Consider the following 17713-nt stretch of genomic DNA (forward strand, 5'->3'; position numbering starts at 1 on the left):
TACAATACTACACCTAAAAAACTGTTGTATTACAATAATATTCTATCCTAATTGACTTGAATAAATACTACGATACCATATTTCTGAATATTTTCATTAAAATCCATCAAAATCATTTTCCTTGTCATCGTCTGCAGCACCAAACAGCTTCTCCCAGTCCTCTCCTTGAACAGGGCTAGAGGGTACGTGTTTTTTGAATTGTTTTCAGTTAAAAAACTATTACATCACACGTATATTTTACCTAAACTGCGCCTGAATGAATATATTCTCGGAAATAAATAGTAGTTTTGCTGAAACATGATGTATTTCAATGTAAAATAGGATAAAATACATGACAAAAACAAAAGACTTTACCTAAGCTTCCGATGTTCTTGAGATGTTACTAGTTTTTTTAATAGTTTTCGGTTAAAATTCTGTTATATTACAATGATATTATATTCATACTGTGCTTGATATACTACATTCACGGAAATGTAATATTTTTGCTGAAATGACGTACGTATTACAGTGGAAAGTGACGAAAACAATGACTTTCGCTTTCTTTCGTTCAAAAGATGTTACCGTAATCGCTTTTCGAATGGTTTTCAGTTAAAAAAACTGTTGCATCACAAGTGAATTAGGATAAAATATTATTGTAATACAACAGTTTTTTAACTGAAAACCATTCGAAAAGCGATTACGGTAACATCTTTTGAACGAAAGAAAGCGAGTCATTGCTTTCGTCACTTTCCACTGTAATACGTACGTCATTTCAGCAAAATATTACATTTCCATATTCTCAGAAATAAATAGTAGTTTTGCTGAAACGTAATGCATTTCAATGTAAATTAGGATAAACTACATGAAAACAAAAGACTTTACCTAACCTTCCGATGTTCAAGATATGTTACTCGTTTTTTTAGTAGTTTTCGGTTAAAATACTCTTATATTAGTGATATTCTATTCATACTGTGCTTGATATAATACATTCACAGAAATGTAATATTTTTGCAACTACAATGCTGATGTCAACACAAGCGTGGTTACAGCGAGACTGACTGAGCGACGGAGAGCTATACGTGTGTGTGTGAGGTTGCGGGAGTGGGCGGTGTCCCGTGTTCAGTGCCGTGCGCGAGTTGAATGGCGAGCGATTTGAATGCACTTCAATTACTTCAATGTACAGAATATTCCTCCGGCGGGGCAATCTGCGTATTTGCAAATCCGTGTATTATAAACCCGCGTATGTTAAGGGCCGACTGTACTGTACATTGTAGTCAAAATAACATCTTAATTTTATGATGGTATGCACACACAATTAATAAAAAAGAGAAATATCAATAATATTAGGTTTTTTAACACTTACGTTAGTAGAAGAGATGGCTGGGCACACGGGGAAGGGGGGGGAGGGGGGGGGTTGGTTCCGAGGCAGAGGGCAGATTATTGGCCCTCACCTGTATCACTCGTATCAATTGTATCACTATCCACTACAGAGGCTTGCAGGGCCTCCTTGTCAAACCCCTCAAAGTCCATATCCTCACTATCACTGACTTGGGCCGGCTGTGGTGGGTGGCGGGTGAAAAACTGGGTAATGTTTTGATGACTGGGCGACCTTGTGCGCACCCTGCCTGCGCTGCTTCCCGCGTAAATGACCAAATTTACCGCGTAATTAAAGCATTTCATTCTGGCAAGGCACTGTGTAAATGACCAAACGCGCTAACCAAAACCCCGTAAAACCAGACTCAACTGTATATCTTTATATCTTTTTAACTTAGGTGTCTTGTACACTGTATCTTTACAATAATTTGGGTATGCTGTGCATTCCTCTTTTCAATGATGTCTCACCACCTCAAAGAGTTCCTGGCTAACTTACAAAAAAGCCTTCAGGCTGCCCTATCCCAGCACATCTTCCTTATCCCTTCCCCTTAATATATTGTTTCACCTTTCTCAACTATGGTGTAGACATTCTCCATTTACCCAACACACCTGCCATACCATCTTTACTCTTGGATCCTTCTCACAAGTCCATACCATCTCAGTCAACCCATTCCACAACTGCACAATTTACACCCTTTGCTTTCTCAACCATTCCAAATCCTTCAACATTTCTTACCCCTTCCATTCTGGTAACTTCATATAACTCATCTACTCTATGTGGCTTGAAGTGAAGAACATTCTGCTCCATCCCAAGACCAGGTTTACATTTTCTACTTTAATGATACTTCCCATTCATCCATTGTTCTCAGCCTAGTTTCACTTTCCATCACACTATTCTAAACAATCATCACTTCCAAACAGCTGAAATCTTTATCATTATCCAGTGACTCTCCCCTACACCTACAGTACAGGTGCTCCTCTACTTAAGAATGTTCAACTTACAAACTTTCAGAGATACAAACATCATCACTGAGGGGGGTTACCTGCCACAACAGGTGTTTAATGTGGATGAGACTGGATTATTCTGAAGAAAATTCCAGGTAAAACAAACATTACCTAAGAGGAGAAGAGTGAGCCAGGTTTTAAGGCTGTATTAAAGGGTATAGCTCTACTAAATATACATAATCTTTTAATTTTTTACAATATGTTTGGTATCTACAGGAGTAAAGTTGGACTTACAAACAAGCCTCAAGAACGTAACTCGTTCATCAGTAGAGGAGCAACTGTATTACACTTTTCAGCCTGTGTCAGTAGAGTACTGTACTGTAGTGTGACCCATAGTTTACCCAACTCCCCAACTATGCAGCTTTAGTTGTGTAGCTAGCCCCCCCCCCCCCAGCAACACCAGCCACAAATGCTTTATTATCTTTTTATCTGTTCAAATACTTAATTGAAACTGAAGGATGAGAGAACTGACTGATGTAATCATTTATGCCTTGTTTAATTAACGATTTCTATCAAGTCACAAAAGTAGAAAAATCTACTTGAATTTCATTTGGGTGAAGTCGTTCTATACTTTGGTAGCTATAGCATGTTAAATATAAGAGAAAACTATACTATTGGCACTGTACCATATATCTCTATCAGCCTCTGATGTACTATACTCATGATTATTATGATACAGAAGACACTAACACACCTGGTTTATATGTTGGAGTAAGTAAGTTTGGAGTTGCTGACTGAAGACCTTCCATCGCCTCCTCTGACTCCACAAAATTCCGTTTATGCTTGGCAACCTCCATTGCCCACACATCCTGCCTTTTTTTCTATAGGGCCTTGGTGGGTACGCTCCTGACCCCTGCAATCTGCTTCATGTGGTGCTCCACCACCACAACCACCAACACTAGGCTCCCCAACATCACCAAGTAGTTCATCACCAACATTCTCATGCATGTCACCTGCACCATCGCCACTATCACTTGTACGTACCACCAAAATCACAATCACCAAGCATTACTGGGGTGTCCACTTAAGCACTGTCGTCAAACACACGCTCAGGAATAATGGGCTCCTGAACCCACACAAGGTCAAATATCAGGCAGATATTGCACAGCACTTCTCACACCCGTGGAACACGAATAACGTCAATGTTACGCCGAAAAGTTATGCAAAATAGCAGTAGAACATACACTTAACCACCTGATGCTAAAATACACTCCAAAACTAAGGAAGAGGCAGCATCTGGGGCACGCAGATTGGCCGAGGGGCTGTGACGTAGTAAGGGGAAATCCATTGCGACTGGCTGCCTCTAGGGGTATGGTCCGAGGGAGGCATGCTGTCATTGGCTCGCGCTCCTCTCGCTTTGAACTGGATGTTGCCACTTTTTGGAACTGAACACACAGCCAGATGCGTAGCTCCAGACCCCGAGGCAAAATCACGTCTTATATTTGAAGGACTTTCTACCATATTGCTATTCTAGCTAGATGGTTACATCCAACTCCAACATGTAAAGGAAGGGTGAAAATGGTGATATCCACCAAAAAAACGCATTTTGGCCGGGATGTCGCTTCACCCCCTTCTGACTCGGATCGCCTCATATCCTTGGGGGGGTCTCTAGGGGAGTGAGGCACTACAGACATCATCATCTCTACTTTTCTTTTAACCTCTAGCAGACAGGGTCTCTGTGTGCTGAATAAAATAATCTGGCATTAGCCGAATAAATTATTAAGTGGTGTCCCCATAGTGAAGGGGTTTAACTGTATAGTACTGAACCTGGATAGGAATAGAGAATTTTATTTTCCTCAGAAAGATGCAATATTTTTATTGGATATAGTTATTTTTTAGTATTGGTACAGTAGTTTAAATATTCAGGGTAATAAACAGTATATTTCACCTTCCAGCAGTGATGTACAGTATGGTAGTTCTTGAATAACACAAATAAAATCTTAAGTCTTCTCCATCTCCCAGGTGTGTACTACGACCCTCAGTGCTCATCAACGCACCTTACCCACGGGGCACTGGTGGTGGGCTATGGTTCTGACTGGGGCCACGAGTACTGGATCGTGAAAAACTCCTGCAGTCCTTACTGGGGAGACCACGGCTACATGAAGATCGCTTGCAACCGAAACAACCAGTGCGGGATAGCTACTAATGCTGGCTACCCACTGGTGTAAAATCTTCAGCATTGATGATACTTTGACACACAAGGTAACATTCTACTAATTCATAAATCACAACTTAGCACAGATTGGATAATTATTGTATTATTAATTCACCCAACATGCCTTACTGCATGTTACACCAGTGTGGCAAATATGGAAACTTTCCTGAGTGGGGGCAACAAGACCAGTTATGTGGGGATATTTGGGCCATTTCACAAAATGCATGTAAATTTATTGATGTCTTTGTATCACTACTGTTCAAGGCTGGGCATTATGGTATTTATTTGTACAGAACTTTTGCTTTGAATTTTTTGAAACCATTTGATGTAATACTGTATTTGTTAGATTGGTGTCCCTTAAATAGAAGTTTTACTGTACTGCCTGTATATACAACACTTACAGGTAACCCTATATTATGAAGATTTTTTTAAGTTCTCTGGTAACACTATTTTTTAGACGATTTTAATTATTCTGCTATCAAAGTATCTTTGGTTTCTTTTAATTATTCTGGTAACATTACAGTTTGATGATGTTTTATAAGAGGGAGGATTAAAATGCCCACTCAAATCTTTTAGCCCATGCTTAAACTTTCTCAGCCACTCTATTAAACCTTCCTTCCTGCAGACCCTAACTTATATGCTCTCGTGTTTTTTTTTTTTTTTTTTTTTTTTAGCAACTGCCTCTTTAAGGCTTTCTCTATATACATTGGGATTAAAAAGATGAAAGTGTATTGGTAAATAAATTATTTTACAGAAGCTGCTCAGTATACAGGTAGTCCCCGACTTATGACTGCTTGGACTTACAACCGCCGCAATTGTGACCATTTTTTTTCTTTTTCAAATGACACGAATTTTCTATACCGAAACGTTTCCAGTTAATGTAGTCTCCATGTATAATTAGAAAATTATGGGGGCCCCATGTGCATTCAGCTGACTACATTAAGGTAAGTGCTCAGTCACACTGTATCCATTCCTCATTATTTATTACTTTTACTGTACTGTATCCATTCCTCATTATTTATTACTTTTACTGTACTGTATTTCACTGTAGATTTTTTATTTAAAAAAAAAAAAATAAATTTGAAAAAAGAAACTTTGATTTTTTTTTTTTATCGATGTCGGACTTACGACCTGGATTTGGGTCCCTAACCCCGTCGTAAGTTGGGGAGCACCTGTAATTTTAATTTATACATACAACAATAATAAATCACTTTGGCAAATAAATAATCCTCTAACAAGAAAGGAGTTCAGCGATGATGAGCTCATTTGGTTACCTTACAATTGATGAGGCTCACACGTAAAGTAAATCTTTATGTAAAAACACAAACTAAACTCCCAATGATCATGTTATCATTTTATAGTTTGCAACAAAATCGATCTTTTTTAATACAGTAGTTATAACATTTACCCTCATACAGTTTGAAGCTTTACTTGATTTTAGTGAAACATAGATATTTCAAAAGCCACCTGCATTACTCTGGAGTTCAAGGACAGACATCCTTTCAAAAACTAATTTGTCGTAATGGTTTATATTATTGAATATAGTTCCTAATAGACATTCACTATTTATCTGAGAGGAGACGACGAGAGCGACGTAAGTGATGAAAACGACGAGTCGTAGTGTCGTGTAGATTGGTCATCATCAGCCTGGTTGTTCTTCAGGTCTCCCATCGTATGAACCAGACGAGCCCAGTCATCTGCGCGTGGTAAGGCCAGTTGCTGAAAAGAAGTGATGCATTAATTACCATCTATAAAATAAATAAACAAATTAAAAAAAGAAAGGCATACCAAGGTGGCAGCTTCATTCTCCTATTGTCAGTGTAGCAGTTGGCTTCAGTAGCCATAGCATAACCAATTAGAAATTTAACTTTTTCTCCAAGAAACTCAGTACCAGTATGTTACATCTTTGGTTCTCTGCTATCTGAGAAAACAGTGTACTATACTGTAATATCAAAAGCACTACACATGAACACTTTCTGTACGGTTTCAATAAACTGGATCCTTACCTCTCCAACATCATAGATCCATATTTTACCCATGTCATCTCCAACAGTAATTTGTTGGCCAGAATTTGTCCAAGACACTCTGTTCAGGGCTGGGCTGCCCTCAACAACTGTGCTAGCAGTTGGTACCTGTCATCAAGTGGAAACAAAAATTTTTTTTATATTTTACTCTACTGACAATTTGTACCTCGATCAAATTTTATTTATTAATTTTTTTTAATTATCCAATAATCCAGTTTATTTCTTCAACTTATTTAGTGCAACCTAGTAAAATATTAGTAAATCAATTTATTACCTCTGTATCTTGATTTAAATTCCAGAGATCAATTCGACCTGAGCCATCCACAGTTGTGAAGAGAGCTGGATGGATGGGTGACCAAGCCACTTCATATACATAATCCCCATTGTCCTCAAATGAATACAGAGGCTTTGTTTCCTGCAATAAATATATAAAGGATCATTTGGCATCAATACTCACCACTAAAATGAACATTTTAATTAATAAGTAAAATAAATTTATAAATGTTGCTAAAACGGTAAAATACTTTTCTTGAAACCAATGTTAGTCAACTAGAAAGCCAACTTCAATTTTCCACAAGGATTAGCATTAATACAGTACCAACAAATAAGGGGAATATTAATGAAGTGTGGCCATAATAACTTGCTTTTATCAAGATTCTCTGCTAGACCTTGATAATTTTTTGCTCACGTGGAATTATGGAAGATCAAAGATGTAATTCAGGGAAATGACAATACTTGGGGAATTGTAAAACACAAAATATTAATAATTAAACATCTCCTTTGAGCTAAGCATGAAACATGTGACAAGCAAAGCTAGAAGAATATTTATTAAAGAAGTGAAGCAAGGATTTCATGGGTTTGCTAGTCAACAGGATGAGAAAGAGTTTGGTGCACTTAAATATACAATTATTGAGTCATCCTAAACTCAGATTTCATATCCTATTAAAATCCTTCATTATACAAAGGTTGAAATTCTTTAAAAAATGCAACACCAGTAGCAACATTGGATATTGCACTGACAATCATATTGCAAACACTGCAGTGTGAATCTACACTTTCTTTAAACTGAAGAAGTTCAAAATATGATACAATACTGTACTGGTAATTTCACCTTTTCATGAGATATTTATGGCCCTTCATCAAAATACAACATCTACATGCTAGACCTGAGGGTTCAGGGTCTTGCAAGTGTAAGAAAGAATGAATTTGCCCCAAACTCTATAAGAAATATTTAGGGACAGTTATGATAAGAACTCCTCACATCAAGCAGTTGTGTAAAGGGAAACAATGGAGCACCTTATCCACGTTTTCATTGTGGATCTACATGATATACAGTATAGTCTGGATTTACGTGGTTTTGGTTAACGCATTTGGTCATTTACACGGTGCCTTGCCAGAAATGAAATGCTTTAAGTATGTGGTAAATTTAGTCATTTACACGGAGAGCAGCTGGCCGTCCAGCCGCGCCATTTTAGATTCAAACCTCCCGCCATCCCGACATGCTTGACCATAAGCGGGGGTAAGCGGCGCGAGTAAGGTTGACCAGTATGTAGCTGTTGCATTATCGATGACGTCATATGACGTATCGGACTAAGATTGGGCAACGCATCCTTACCTCAGTTCCCCGCTAGCTGTGATTGGTTTAATGTAATATGACGTGCCCTGCCACGGGAGGGAAGAAGCCGCTGACCTACCCTGCGCCAGTCGCATTGTTCTCAGTCACCGCGTATACAATTGTCTCGTGTGCCCGCTAATCTTGCAACAATGGCTTCCGCTGGACCCCCACCACCACAGAAAAACTTGAACTATCTAGAACCGATTAATGTATTGGCGGACTGATACTAAAGCTGGTTGCCCGGCCAGTGCAAGCGAAAACATGTTGAGGTCGGTTCGTAAGAAATTTGTTAACCGAATTGAAGATCCTTATGGAAGGCAGTTCGTTAACCGAAATTTCGTTAACCGAGGCGTTCGTTAAACGAGGGGTCACTGTATATATATATATGTATATATATATATATATATATATATATATATATATATATATATATATATATATATATATATATATATATATATATATATATATATATATATATATATATATATATATATATATATATATGCTGCTGTTTGTGCTCACAATGGTGTTGGTGATTTAAAAAGACAATAAATTCAAACACTGTTCATGTGAGAATGGTGCAGCACATTTGTATACAGTACAGGTATTACCAAAACCAAGATTGGATGTTATGGTTAGATTGTCTTGGTTGTCCACACAAACCATTAATATAAGCATCTAGCATGCACAAGCAGGGGAATTTTGAATGGATTATCACTGGTACAAAAGTCCATAATGTTGGAAAAGAATTTGCTTGAAATTTTAATTCAAGAAAATATCGTCTCAAAACACTATGGTTTTAAATTCTTCACCAAATTTTACTGATTCTTTAGCTCATCATGATTATACAGAAGACAAAGGTCGTGACAGAAAATCGAATTGTATTTTCTGGCAAATTGGCTTAACTAATACTAAACATTGAAAAACAAGTTAAAACAAAACAAAAAGTTTTCATAAGATTTCAAATTAATGAAAACCTCTGCAGTTATACACAAGTCCATATGATTATGTTGGATCAAGATTATAAATTTATAATGAATAAAAATTCTTCAAACTATACAAAAAATCATCAGCTTAAAAGTAAAGAGGACACCCATGCTTAACATAATGTTGAGACGTAGCACCGAGCTTTAATAATAATAAGCTATTAAGAGTGCACCTCAGCTTACCTTCATCGACCAATGCTTTTGTATCCCATAAGGAACACGACAGAAGAAAAACACGGGTTACAAATATAAATATAAATCATGCATAACTGCAGCTCATGTAAGGTGACCCTTTGTAAGGTTTTTATATATCACTTGTCATCCCATTAAGGAAAACTCACAGTACAGTACACTGAAACCTCCATCTGATGGTTATAGGCTGTTAGATTGAGGTTTTTTATCTAACAGAACCTCGATATAATGGACGTCCTTCTCCATAAAGTCTGTTAAATGGAGGTTCCACTGTACTGAAGGCTTCAAAGAAATTGTAAATTACAAGCATATGCACCTAATTGCACCATCAAGTTGTTGCACTAATCCCATAGCTACAATAAAGTAGTAAGAGGCTAATGACCGGTGTCCAGGTGAAATTACAAAAACAATGCCTTCAAGAATTCTAGGTTGATTATCCTCCACCTATACAGTATATGGTATATGATTTAAAGAAACAGTGCAGCTTGTACATAAAATATTTCCAATAGTATAAATCCCCCCTTGAAACACACTGAAAATTTAACAACATTTGCATGTACTGAATGGAAATTACCGTATATACTCGTGTATAGTTCGAGTATTTAAGACCAAATTTTTAGGCAAAAAATTGAGGGTCGTTCTATACATGCGTAATAGTTTTGTTAGGATGAACCCGTGCATGATGGGAAGGGCGAGGAGCAACTTTTAGCTTCAGACATGAAAAATATTTACCATTTACTGCCAGTAAACAATGGAAACGTAAAATATGGACCAATTAGTAATGAAAAGTTGTGCAGTTCCTTCAGTAAATGAAGCTCACCAACTTACAATAGGCTAAATTACCTTACAACGTGCTTTCAGTAGTCTATGTTGAAGTTCTTAGCACAGGCTAACTTATCATATCATATACGGTATCACAGTTCTCATTGATCTACAAAAAATACCGGTAATAAAAACCTTTTCCATATTTCACACTTAATATAATACCCGGTAATCTACTTCAACCTCCTATTGTTTACAACGACGCATGACACATCACCAGCTGTATCAGCTAAACGGTACACATGTTTTTCGAATCGTTTTCAGTTAAAAAACTGTTACATCACATGTATATTTTACCTTAACTGTGCCTGAATGAATATATTCTCGGAAATAAATAGTAGTTTTGCTGAAACGTGATATATTTTAATGTAAAATAGGATAAAATACGTGACGAAAACAAAAGATTTTACCTAACCTTCCGATGTTCAAGAGAAGTTACTCGTTTTTTTAACAGTTTTTGGTTAAAATATTGTTATATTACAATGGTATTCTATTCATACTGTGCTTGATATAATGCATTCACGGAAATGTAATATTTTTGCTGAAATGACGTACGTATTACAGTGGAAAGTGGGATAAAATTGTGACGAAAACAATGACTTTCGCTTTCTTTCGTTCAAAATATGTTACCGTAATCGCTTTTCGAATGGTTTTCAGTTAAAAAAACTGTTGTATTACAATAATATTCTATCCTAATTGACTTGAATAAATACTACGATACCATATTTCTGAATATTTTCAATTAAATCCATCAAAATCATTTTCCTTGTCATCGTCTGCAGCACCAAACAGCTTCTCCCAGTCCTCTCCTTGAACAGGGCTAGAGGGCACGTGTTTTTCGAATCGTTTTCAGTTAAAAAACTATTACATCACACGTATATTTTACCTAAACTGCGCCTGAATGAATATATTCTCGGAAATAAAAGTAGTTTTGCTGAAACGTGATGTATTTCAATGTAAAATAGGATAAAATACATGACAAAAACAAAAGACTTTACCTAAGCTTTTGTTCTTGAGATGTTACTCGTTTTTTAATAGTTTTCGGTTAAAATTCTGTTATATTACAATGATATTCTATTCATACTGTGCTTGATATAATACATTCACGGAAATGTAATATTTTTGCTGAAATTATGTACGTATTAAAGTGGAAAGTGGGATAAATTCGTGATGAAAACAATGACTCGCTTTCTTTCGTTCAAAAGATGTTACCGTAATCGCTTTTCGAACGGTTTAGTTAAAAAACTGTTGTATTACAATAATATTCCCTCCTAACTGACTTGAATAAATACTTGAATGGAAATATACAATATTTTTGTTGAAACTACCCGCGTTTCAGTGTAAAGTGTCGTAATAATAAATGGTAAACAATTTGCCTTCAGCACTCGTGTTTCATGCACGGCGAGCCTCAGTTTATAGGACGTAGAGCGTTTTTAGTTAAGGTTTTGTTGTTCCATTACCCTCAAAAACGTGGGTCGAACTATAAACGAGGAATATCGTAAATTAACGATTTCTTGGTAAAAAAATCAGGGTCGACCTTTAAACGAGGGGGGGTTATAGATGAGTATATACGGTAAATAAAGAAAATGTAAAAATGAAAAGTATACAATTTCCATATAAATAATGTCAGTATTTATCTTAAAGTAGATTATATCAACAGGTGATGTGTTGCCCTGGTTCTCACAGCCACAGCACCAATGATCTCACAGCCAAGATTTACCATGTATCACAATACAGCCACTCCTCGACTTACGACGGGGTTAGGGACCCAAATCCAGGTTGTAAGTCGAAAATGTGAAGATAATACATAGAAAATCTAAAATGGGTCTCTTTTTCTTCTCAGCACCACAAAACTCTCACTTTTAAGCATGCCAGCCATTGTATAGGGAATTACAAACGAAAATTTTGTCAGTACACAGCGCAATCACTAACGTCGGGACTTGAAAATACGTAATTTGAAATTTTTTTTGGTACGACTGGGGCGGTAGTATGTCCGGGTGGTCGTAAATCAAGTAGGTAGTAAGTCGTGGAGTGGCTGTACATAAAACAATATCGTTACATGAGCTCTATTGTGTTATCATAAAACTTAAGTCTAAGCATATGAGGAGAGAATAATTCCTTTTAAGTGTGTACACTAAAAATTAACCGATATGTCTGTTACAAAATGCAAAAGCCTCTTTGCCTTTTAATGTTATAAGCATTCCAGACAAACAAATTAGTAGTGGGAGCCTATGCTGATACATCAAACTTAAGTCTTCTTTTATAAAATCAATAACTACATCTTCATGGTCATATTCCCTTTTACTCACACCATACCAAAGAAGACAGGATGCACTGCACTTGTGTCAGCACTAACACTTACCTTAACAGACCACAATTTGACAGTCCAGTCAATGGAAGAAGTGAGGAAGAGATGGGAGAAATCAATAGGTCCTGGAGTGGAGTGGGTGCTTATTCCTGTCACAGGACCTTGGTGCCCCTCATATGCATCAACAATACCTGCTTTGCTCCCATGGCGACAGGCTGTAACAAGTACCGTCTCATTACCCAAAAATGTTAATTTTTTCAAGTAAATCTTACAAAGTCCTAACCTACTGTATAAACAATTCAAATATATTTTTTACTCTCCTACAACCCCTTTCTCATTTGACTCAAGGTGGCTGGACTCAAGACCAACAAACTCTTCAGTTGCTTGCAATTGAAGGTTGTAGACATCAACTGCACTTGTGACAAATCCCCAGTTATATGACCAAACACACACAACATATGACCACTGTACCACTTCTTGCTACATTCTCACAGCATTTTTATTTTATCCATACCCAAATGGATCACCCTGTATTATCTCAACACTTCAACACATAAAACTACCAGCCAAATTTTGTAACCCTCTAATGATAAATTTTTCTTCAGTACCCACCAGTGAAAACAGCCCCTTCCTCAGAGCCTACAATGAAGTTGTTGACATCACCATGGGGGAAGGCCATGCACGTTACAGCTACTGCACGTGACTGTTTGTGTTGTAGCTCCATGGACTCCTTCAAAGAACCAAAAAACAGTCAATTTTAGTTTTGCACAATAATGAAATATGAGCACCTTCTCGTATCACTACTTATATTAATTAATACTGTATAAGGTTATGACCACTAACCTGTGGCTGAGACAGCATGTCAAGGGACCATGAACACATCTTGCCATCGGTGCTGACACTTATTAAGTTGTGGGCGTTCTGTGTCCCAACAACTTTCATGCAGTAAACTGGATGCTGAAAGGAACACATTATCAAGTGAACAAGTTATTAAATATGACAAGGATTATAGTTTACTGTTTCCAATTGCCAACTATCAACATAATTAATGATACACTAGAGTTTCTTCAAGAGATGGATATGTTGTACCACCTTCTAATAAGATGGTACAGTGGTCCCTCAGTTAACGAGCACAATCCGTTCCAGCAGGTTGCTCGTTAATCGAAAATCTCGTTAACCGAAACCATTGTTTCAATGGGTTTTTGGGTAATTGGTTCCAGCTCACCGAAAATTGCCTAAATTCAACAAAAAGGGTAGAAAATTACACATATTTTGAGGTATGTATGTAAAAGGCTCCTGGATGATGATGCTGATGTGAATTTGAAGTGGGAGGTGGAGGAGGAGAAGGGAGAAGAGAAGGAAGTGGAGGTGAAGCATTTTACTGCTTCTTGGAAGGGGAGTCACCTTCCATGAAAATGTCAAGAACCTCTGGACTGACAGATTCTCCACCATGAACATCCTCTCTCCTTCTTGAAGTGGAAGGCTGGGGGCTATTATCATCCTCTCTCCTTCTTGAAGTGGAAGGCTGGGGGCTATTATCATCCTCTCTCCTTCTTGAAGTGGAAGACTGAGGGCTTGCACCTTGTTCCCTCTTGCCTTTTACTGAAGAAAGTGTCGTGGTCTGTGGGGCATCTCTCCTCCTCATCATTAACTTATATTTAAAGAAGGAGACCATTGTGTCCTCAACATGACACAAAGTTAGTTCAGATTTGTCCACATCTGGATGCTTTGAAGCCAGTTCCCTGAACTTCTCCCAGTGGTAAATCATATCCTTCAACTCTGAAATTGACATATGGTCATCACTTTCCATTTCCTCCTCACCATTGTCAGCCTCTAACATCTCATCCAGTTGCTTCAAGTCATCAGGAGTAAGTTCCTCCTCATGAGACATCACAAGCTCTTCGACATCATCCTCTTCCACTTCAAGGCCCAATGACTGACCGATGGACACAATCTCCTGATACAACTCTGTGTCATCCTGAAATCCCTCAAAATCATGGACTACTGATGGCCACAGTGCAGTCCATGAAGAATTGAGGGGTCTAGTGGAGACTTCTTGCCAAGATGACACAATCAATTTTACAGCCTCCAGGATGTTGAATTGTGTCTTCCAGAACTGTTTCAGTGTTAGTTTAGGATCATTAGAAGTTGCCTGATAACACCTCCTAAACATTTTCTTCATGTACAACTTCTTGAAGTTGCTGATCACATTCTGGTACATTGGCTGTATGATTAATGTAGTGTTGGGAGGCAAAAACAACACTTTCACAAAGTCAAATTGATACTCCAAAGTTCTGGCAAGTTCAGGGTCATGACCAGGAGCATTATCCATGAGGAGAAGAGCCTTTAAAGGGAGTTTATTGGTGGTTAGGTAGCTCTTGACAGAAGAGCAAAACACCTCAACAGCCCATTCATTAAAGAGCTGTCTTGTCACCCATGCCTTACGGTTGGACTTCCAATAAACTCCAAGCTTTGCTCTTACCACTTTCTGTTGCTTGAACACCCTGGGGTTTTCAGAGTGGTAGACAAGCATAGGCTTCAGTCGGAAATACCCTGAAGCATTGGCACCAAGCAATAGAGTGAGACGGTCTTTCATGGGTTTATGCCCAGGTAAAGAGGCTTCATCTCTGGTGATGAATGTTCTTTTGGGCATCTTTTTCCAGAACAGCCCAGTTTCGTCCACATTGAACACTTGCTGTGGAAGATAATTTTCTTCTTCCATCAGTTCTTTAAATTCCACTAAAAACATTGCTGCACCTTCCTTATCGGCACTAGCAGCCTCACCATGCCTAACAACACTAAAAATGTCACTTCCTTTCTTAAATTTTTCGAACCAGCCTTTGCTGGCCTGAAAATCTTCAAATTCTGTGCCTGATGAACAAGGTTGACCTGTCTTTAAATGTTCGTAAATCTCCCTGTTCTTTCACAAATGAATTCAGTAGAAACTGAATCACCTTTCATTTGTTTTTCCCTAATCCAGATGAGAAATAACCTCTCTGTTTCTGCAATTAGGGCTCTACCTATAAACACTCTGGTAGATTTGTCTCTCACTTTCACTTCTTTAAATTTGCCTTTCTGTGCAAGAATTGTCGACAGTTGATGTCGACATGCCATATTCTTTGCATAGCGCATTTGTTGTAACGTCTTCTTCATGTTTCTTAATAATTTCCTGCTTGGTTTGGATTGAAATCGCTTTTCTTGATCTTAGGCCACATGCTGGATTCAAACAATGTCAACACGTGATCTTTTAAGTATAAACTAGCTATAAATAAAGAATATTTTTTTTAAATAACACTGCACTGCGCTATATATTGTCAATATGTAAAATATATTTCAAAATGACCAATAATTTGCTTGGAAACACAGAAAAAAGCATCTAGTTGAAGAGAGTCTCAAGCAAGATGTTACCTCCACTGAAAACAGAGAGAGACTAACGCTTGTTTGGTGTGTTAACAGGCTGGATGGCGGGCCAGAAACTAGTGACCTTACCTTCAATTATGTTCAATAATTGTCAAAATGACTAAAAAATTTAATATTAAACTTTTAAAATTATTGCATAGTATAAACTTCTTAATATTTAATAAAATAGTAAGGAATTTAAGCCCTAGAACTGATTACTGTACGGCGGACTAATACTACAGCTGGTTGACCGCCAAGTGCAAGCAAAAACATGTTGAGGTCGGCTTGTAAGAAACTCGTTAATCGAGGGATTGCTTGTTAACTGAAGTTAAGAATCTTACGGGCGTTAACTCGTTAACCGAAATCTCGTTAACCGAGGAGCTCGTTAACCGAAATCTCGTTAACCGAGGAGCTCGTTAACCGAGGGACCACTGTACAGTATACAATATGCATCTAACTGCCTCTCTTAAACTATAATGGAAATCAAAGGGAAAATACAAGTAAGGTGACTTATATTTACTAAATCTGTTCGGAGGCAAAAGTAATGTTGAGAATGTTGTGATTTGAGGACGAAGGTGGTGTTCTTACTGTGTGAGCTGAGGCTGAGAGGGGACTCCTCTGTACTGGTGTTCTCTTCTGGCTCCTGTTATCCCACAGAACAATCTGTCCTGAATATGTTCCTCCAATGATGAGGTTTGGGTGAAATCTGTGTAAAAGAATAGTAAATAAAACAAAGGCATAGAGAGTAATGTGTATAAAGAAAAGCTAACAAACTCTTCTCTTCCTCAGATGGTTTTCCAGATATGTATCAACCCGAGGTGTATGACAAGTCTATCCTGCCACTCACAACACTTCTATAAATATTCATCTTATATATAAACAATTTAATCATCTTTGTTATTGGTTCACAGCCATTTTCAACGCTTGCATGGGTTAGCCACAATTACCTGATGCCAACTGTTGGGTAAAACCAACACTACCAAACAAGTTATTAATACATAAGCAACGAGAATCAGTATTACTGTACCTGGCAAAAGTGGCAGACATGACAGGAGACTGGCAATGGAAGATATATTCTGGAGTGTCCTTTTTAAACTTAGTATTCCAGACCAGTGCAACACCATCAGGGTCATGTGGAGAGTCCTCATTGTTATTGTAGCTGGGGGGTGAGGACAACAGTTAGTAGCTGCAGGTCACTAACTTTACATTCACCAGTCGTTGGTGATGTATACTTATACACATTATAAAAGGAGGGAAAAAAAACCAAATCCCATAATAATTACACACAACCATCTTCACAGCTGGGAGAGATCAGGGTTCAAAACAGCAACCCTTAGGACAGCATGTAAGGTATTATATTTACTCAGCCAATACTCTACCTCCAAGTGATGCTCTCTAAAAGAGACTAAGGAGTTTTTACTAGCGGGCCATATATAAAAAGAGCATACAGTACAGAAGAGTACGGTACAGTACGGTACAGTACGGTACAGTACAGTACAATACAGTACAGTGCAGTGCAGTGCAGCCCTGAAAAATAAAATTTTATCATTCCAAATACCTAGTGACAGCACTAGGATCCCGCTTCCTCTATCAAGGAATAAACAATTGAAATTGAAATCATTCCAAAAATTTCAAAGAAAAACCTCTGTTCCTGGCATTCAAATGAATAACTAAGCATCATTAATTAACACTAATTAATCAAATTCTAAAGTTATGAACCAAGATTCTTAACCAGCATGTAGAGAAGTATCTTTGCATGAAATTTAAACAAAATGTAAGTTTTGATCACGTGCCAAAAAGCAAGATACGTAATAGGTCAGGTAAGTTTGGGCCAACAAGCTTCGTTTCTAG

The 17713-nt window shown here is 37.7% G+C and overlaps 1 protein-coding gene across 29 annotated transcripts in view; it reads right to left on the reverse strand.

Annotated features, from left to right (window-relative positions):
- Positions 1 to 5682: 5682 nt before the first annotated feature.
- Positions 5683 to 17713, reverse strand: part of LOC121853526 (cytoplasmic dynein 1 intermediate chain-like) — a 64599-nt gene continuing 52568 nt past the window's right edge. For 24 of the 29 annotated variants that reach the window (XM_042347697.1, XM_042347714.1, XM_042347696.1 and 21 more), the window contains 9 exons: positions 16890 to 17021; positions 16451 to 16568; positions 13307 to 13420; positions 13076 to 13193; positions 12518 to 12678; positions 9325 to 9339; positions 6812 to 6952; positions 6520 to 6645; positions 5683 to 6232 (listed from right to left, as the gene is read on the reverse strand). In XM_042347697.1, coding sequence (XP_042203631.1) covers positions 6080 to 6232; positions 6520 to 6645; positions 6812 to 6952; positions 9325 to 9339; positions 12518 to 12678; positions 13076 to 13193; positions 13307 to 13420; positions 16451 to 16568; positions 16890 to 17021 — 1078 coding nt within the window. In that variant the 3' untranslated portion in view covers positions 5683 to 6079. The remainder of the gene's footprint in view (positions 6233 to 6519; positions 6646 to 6811; positions 6953 to 9324; positions 9340 to 12517; positions 12679 to 13075; positions 13194 to 13306; positions 13421 to 16450; positions 16569 to 16889; positions 17022 to 17713) is intronic. The other 5 variants (XM_042347717.1, XM_042347719.1, XM_042347718.1 and 2 more) reach the window with 1 other exon arrangement.

The sequence above is a fragment of the Homarus americanus genome, unplaced genomic scaffold, assembly GCF_018991925.1.
Source record: "Homarus americanus isolate GMGI-L3 unplaced genomic scaffold, GMGI_Hamer_2.0 scaffold4896, whole genome shotgun sequence".
Lineage (NCBI taxonomy): Eukaryota > Metazoa > Arthropoda > Malacostraca > Decapoda > Nephropidae > Homarus > Homarus americanus.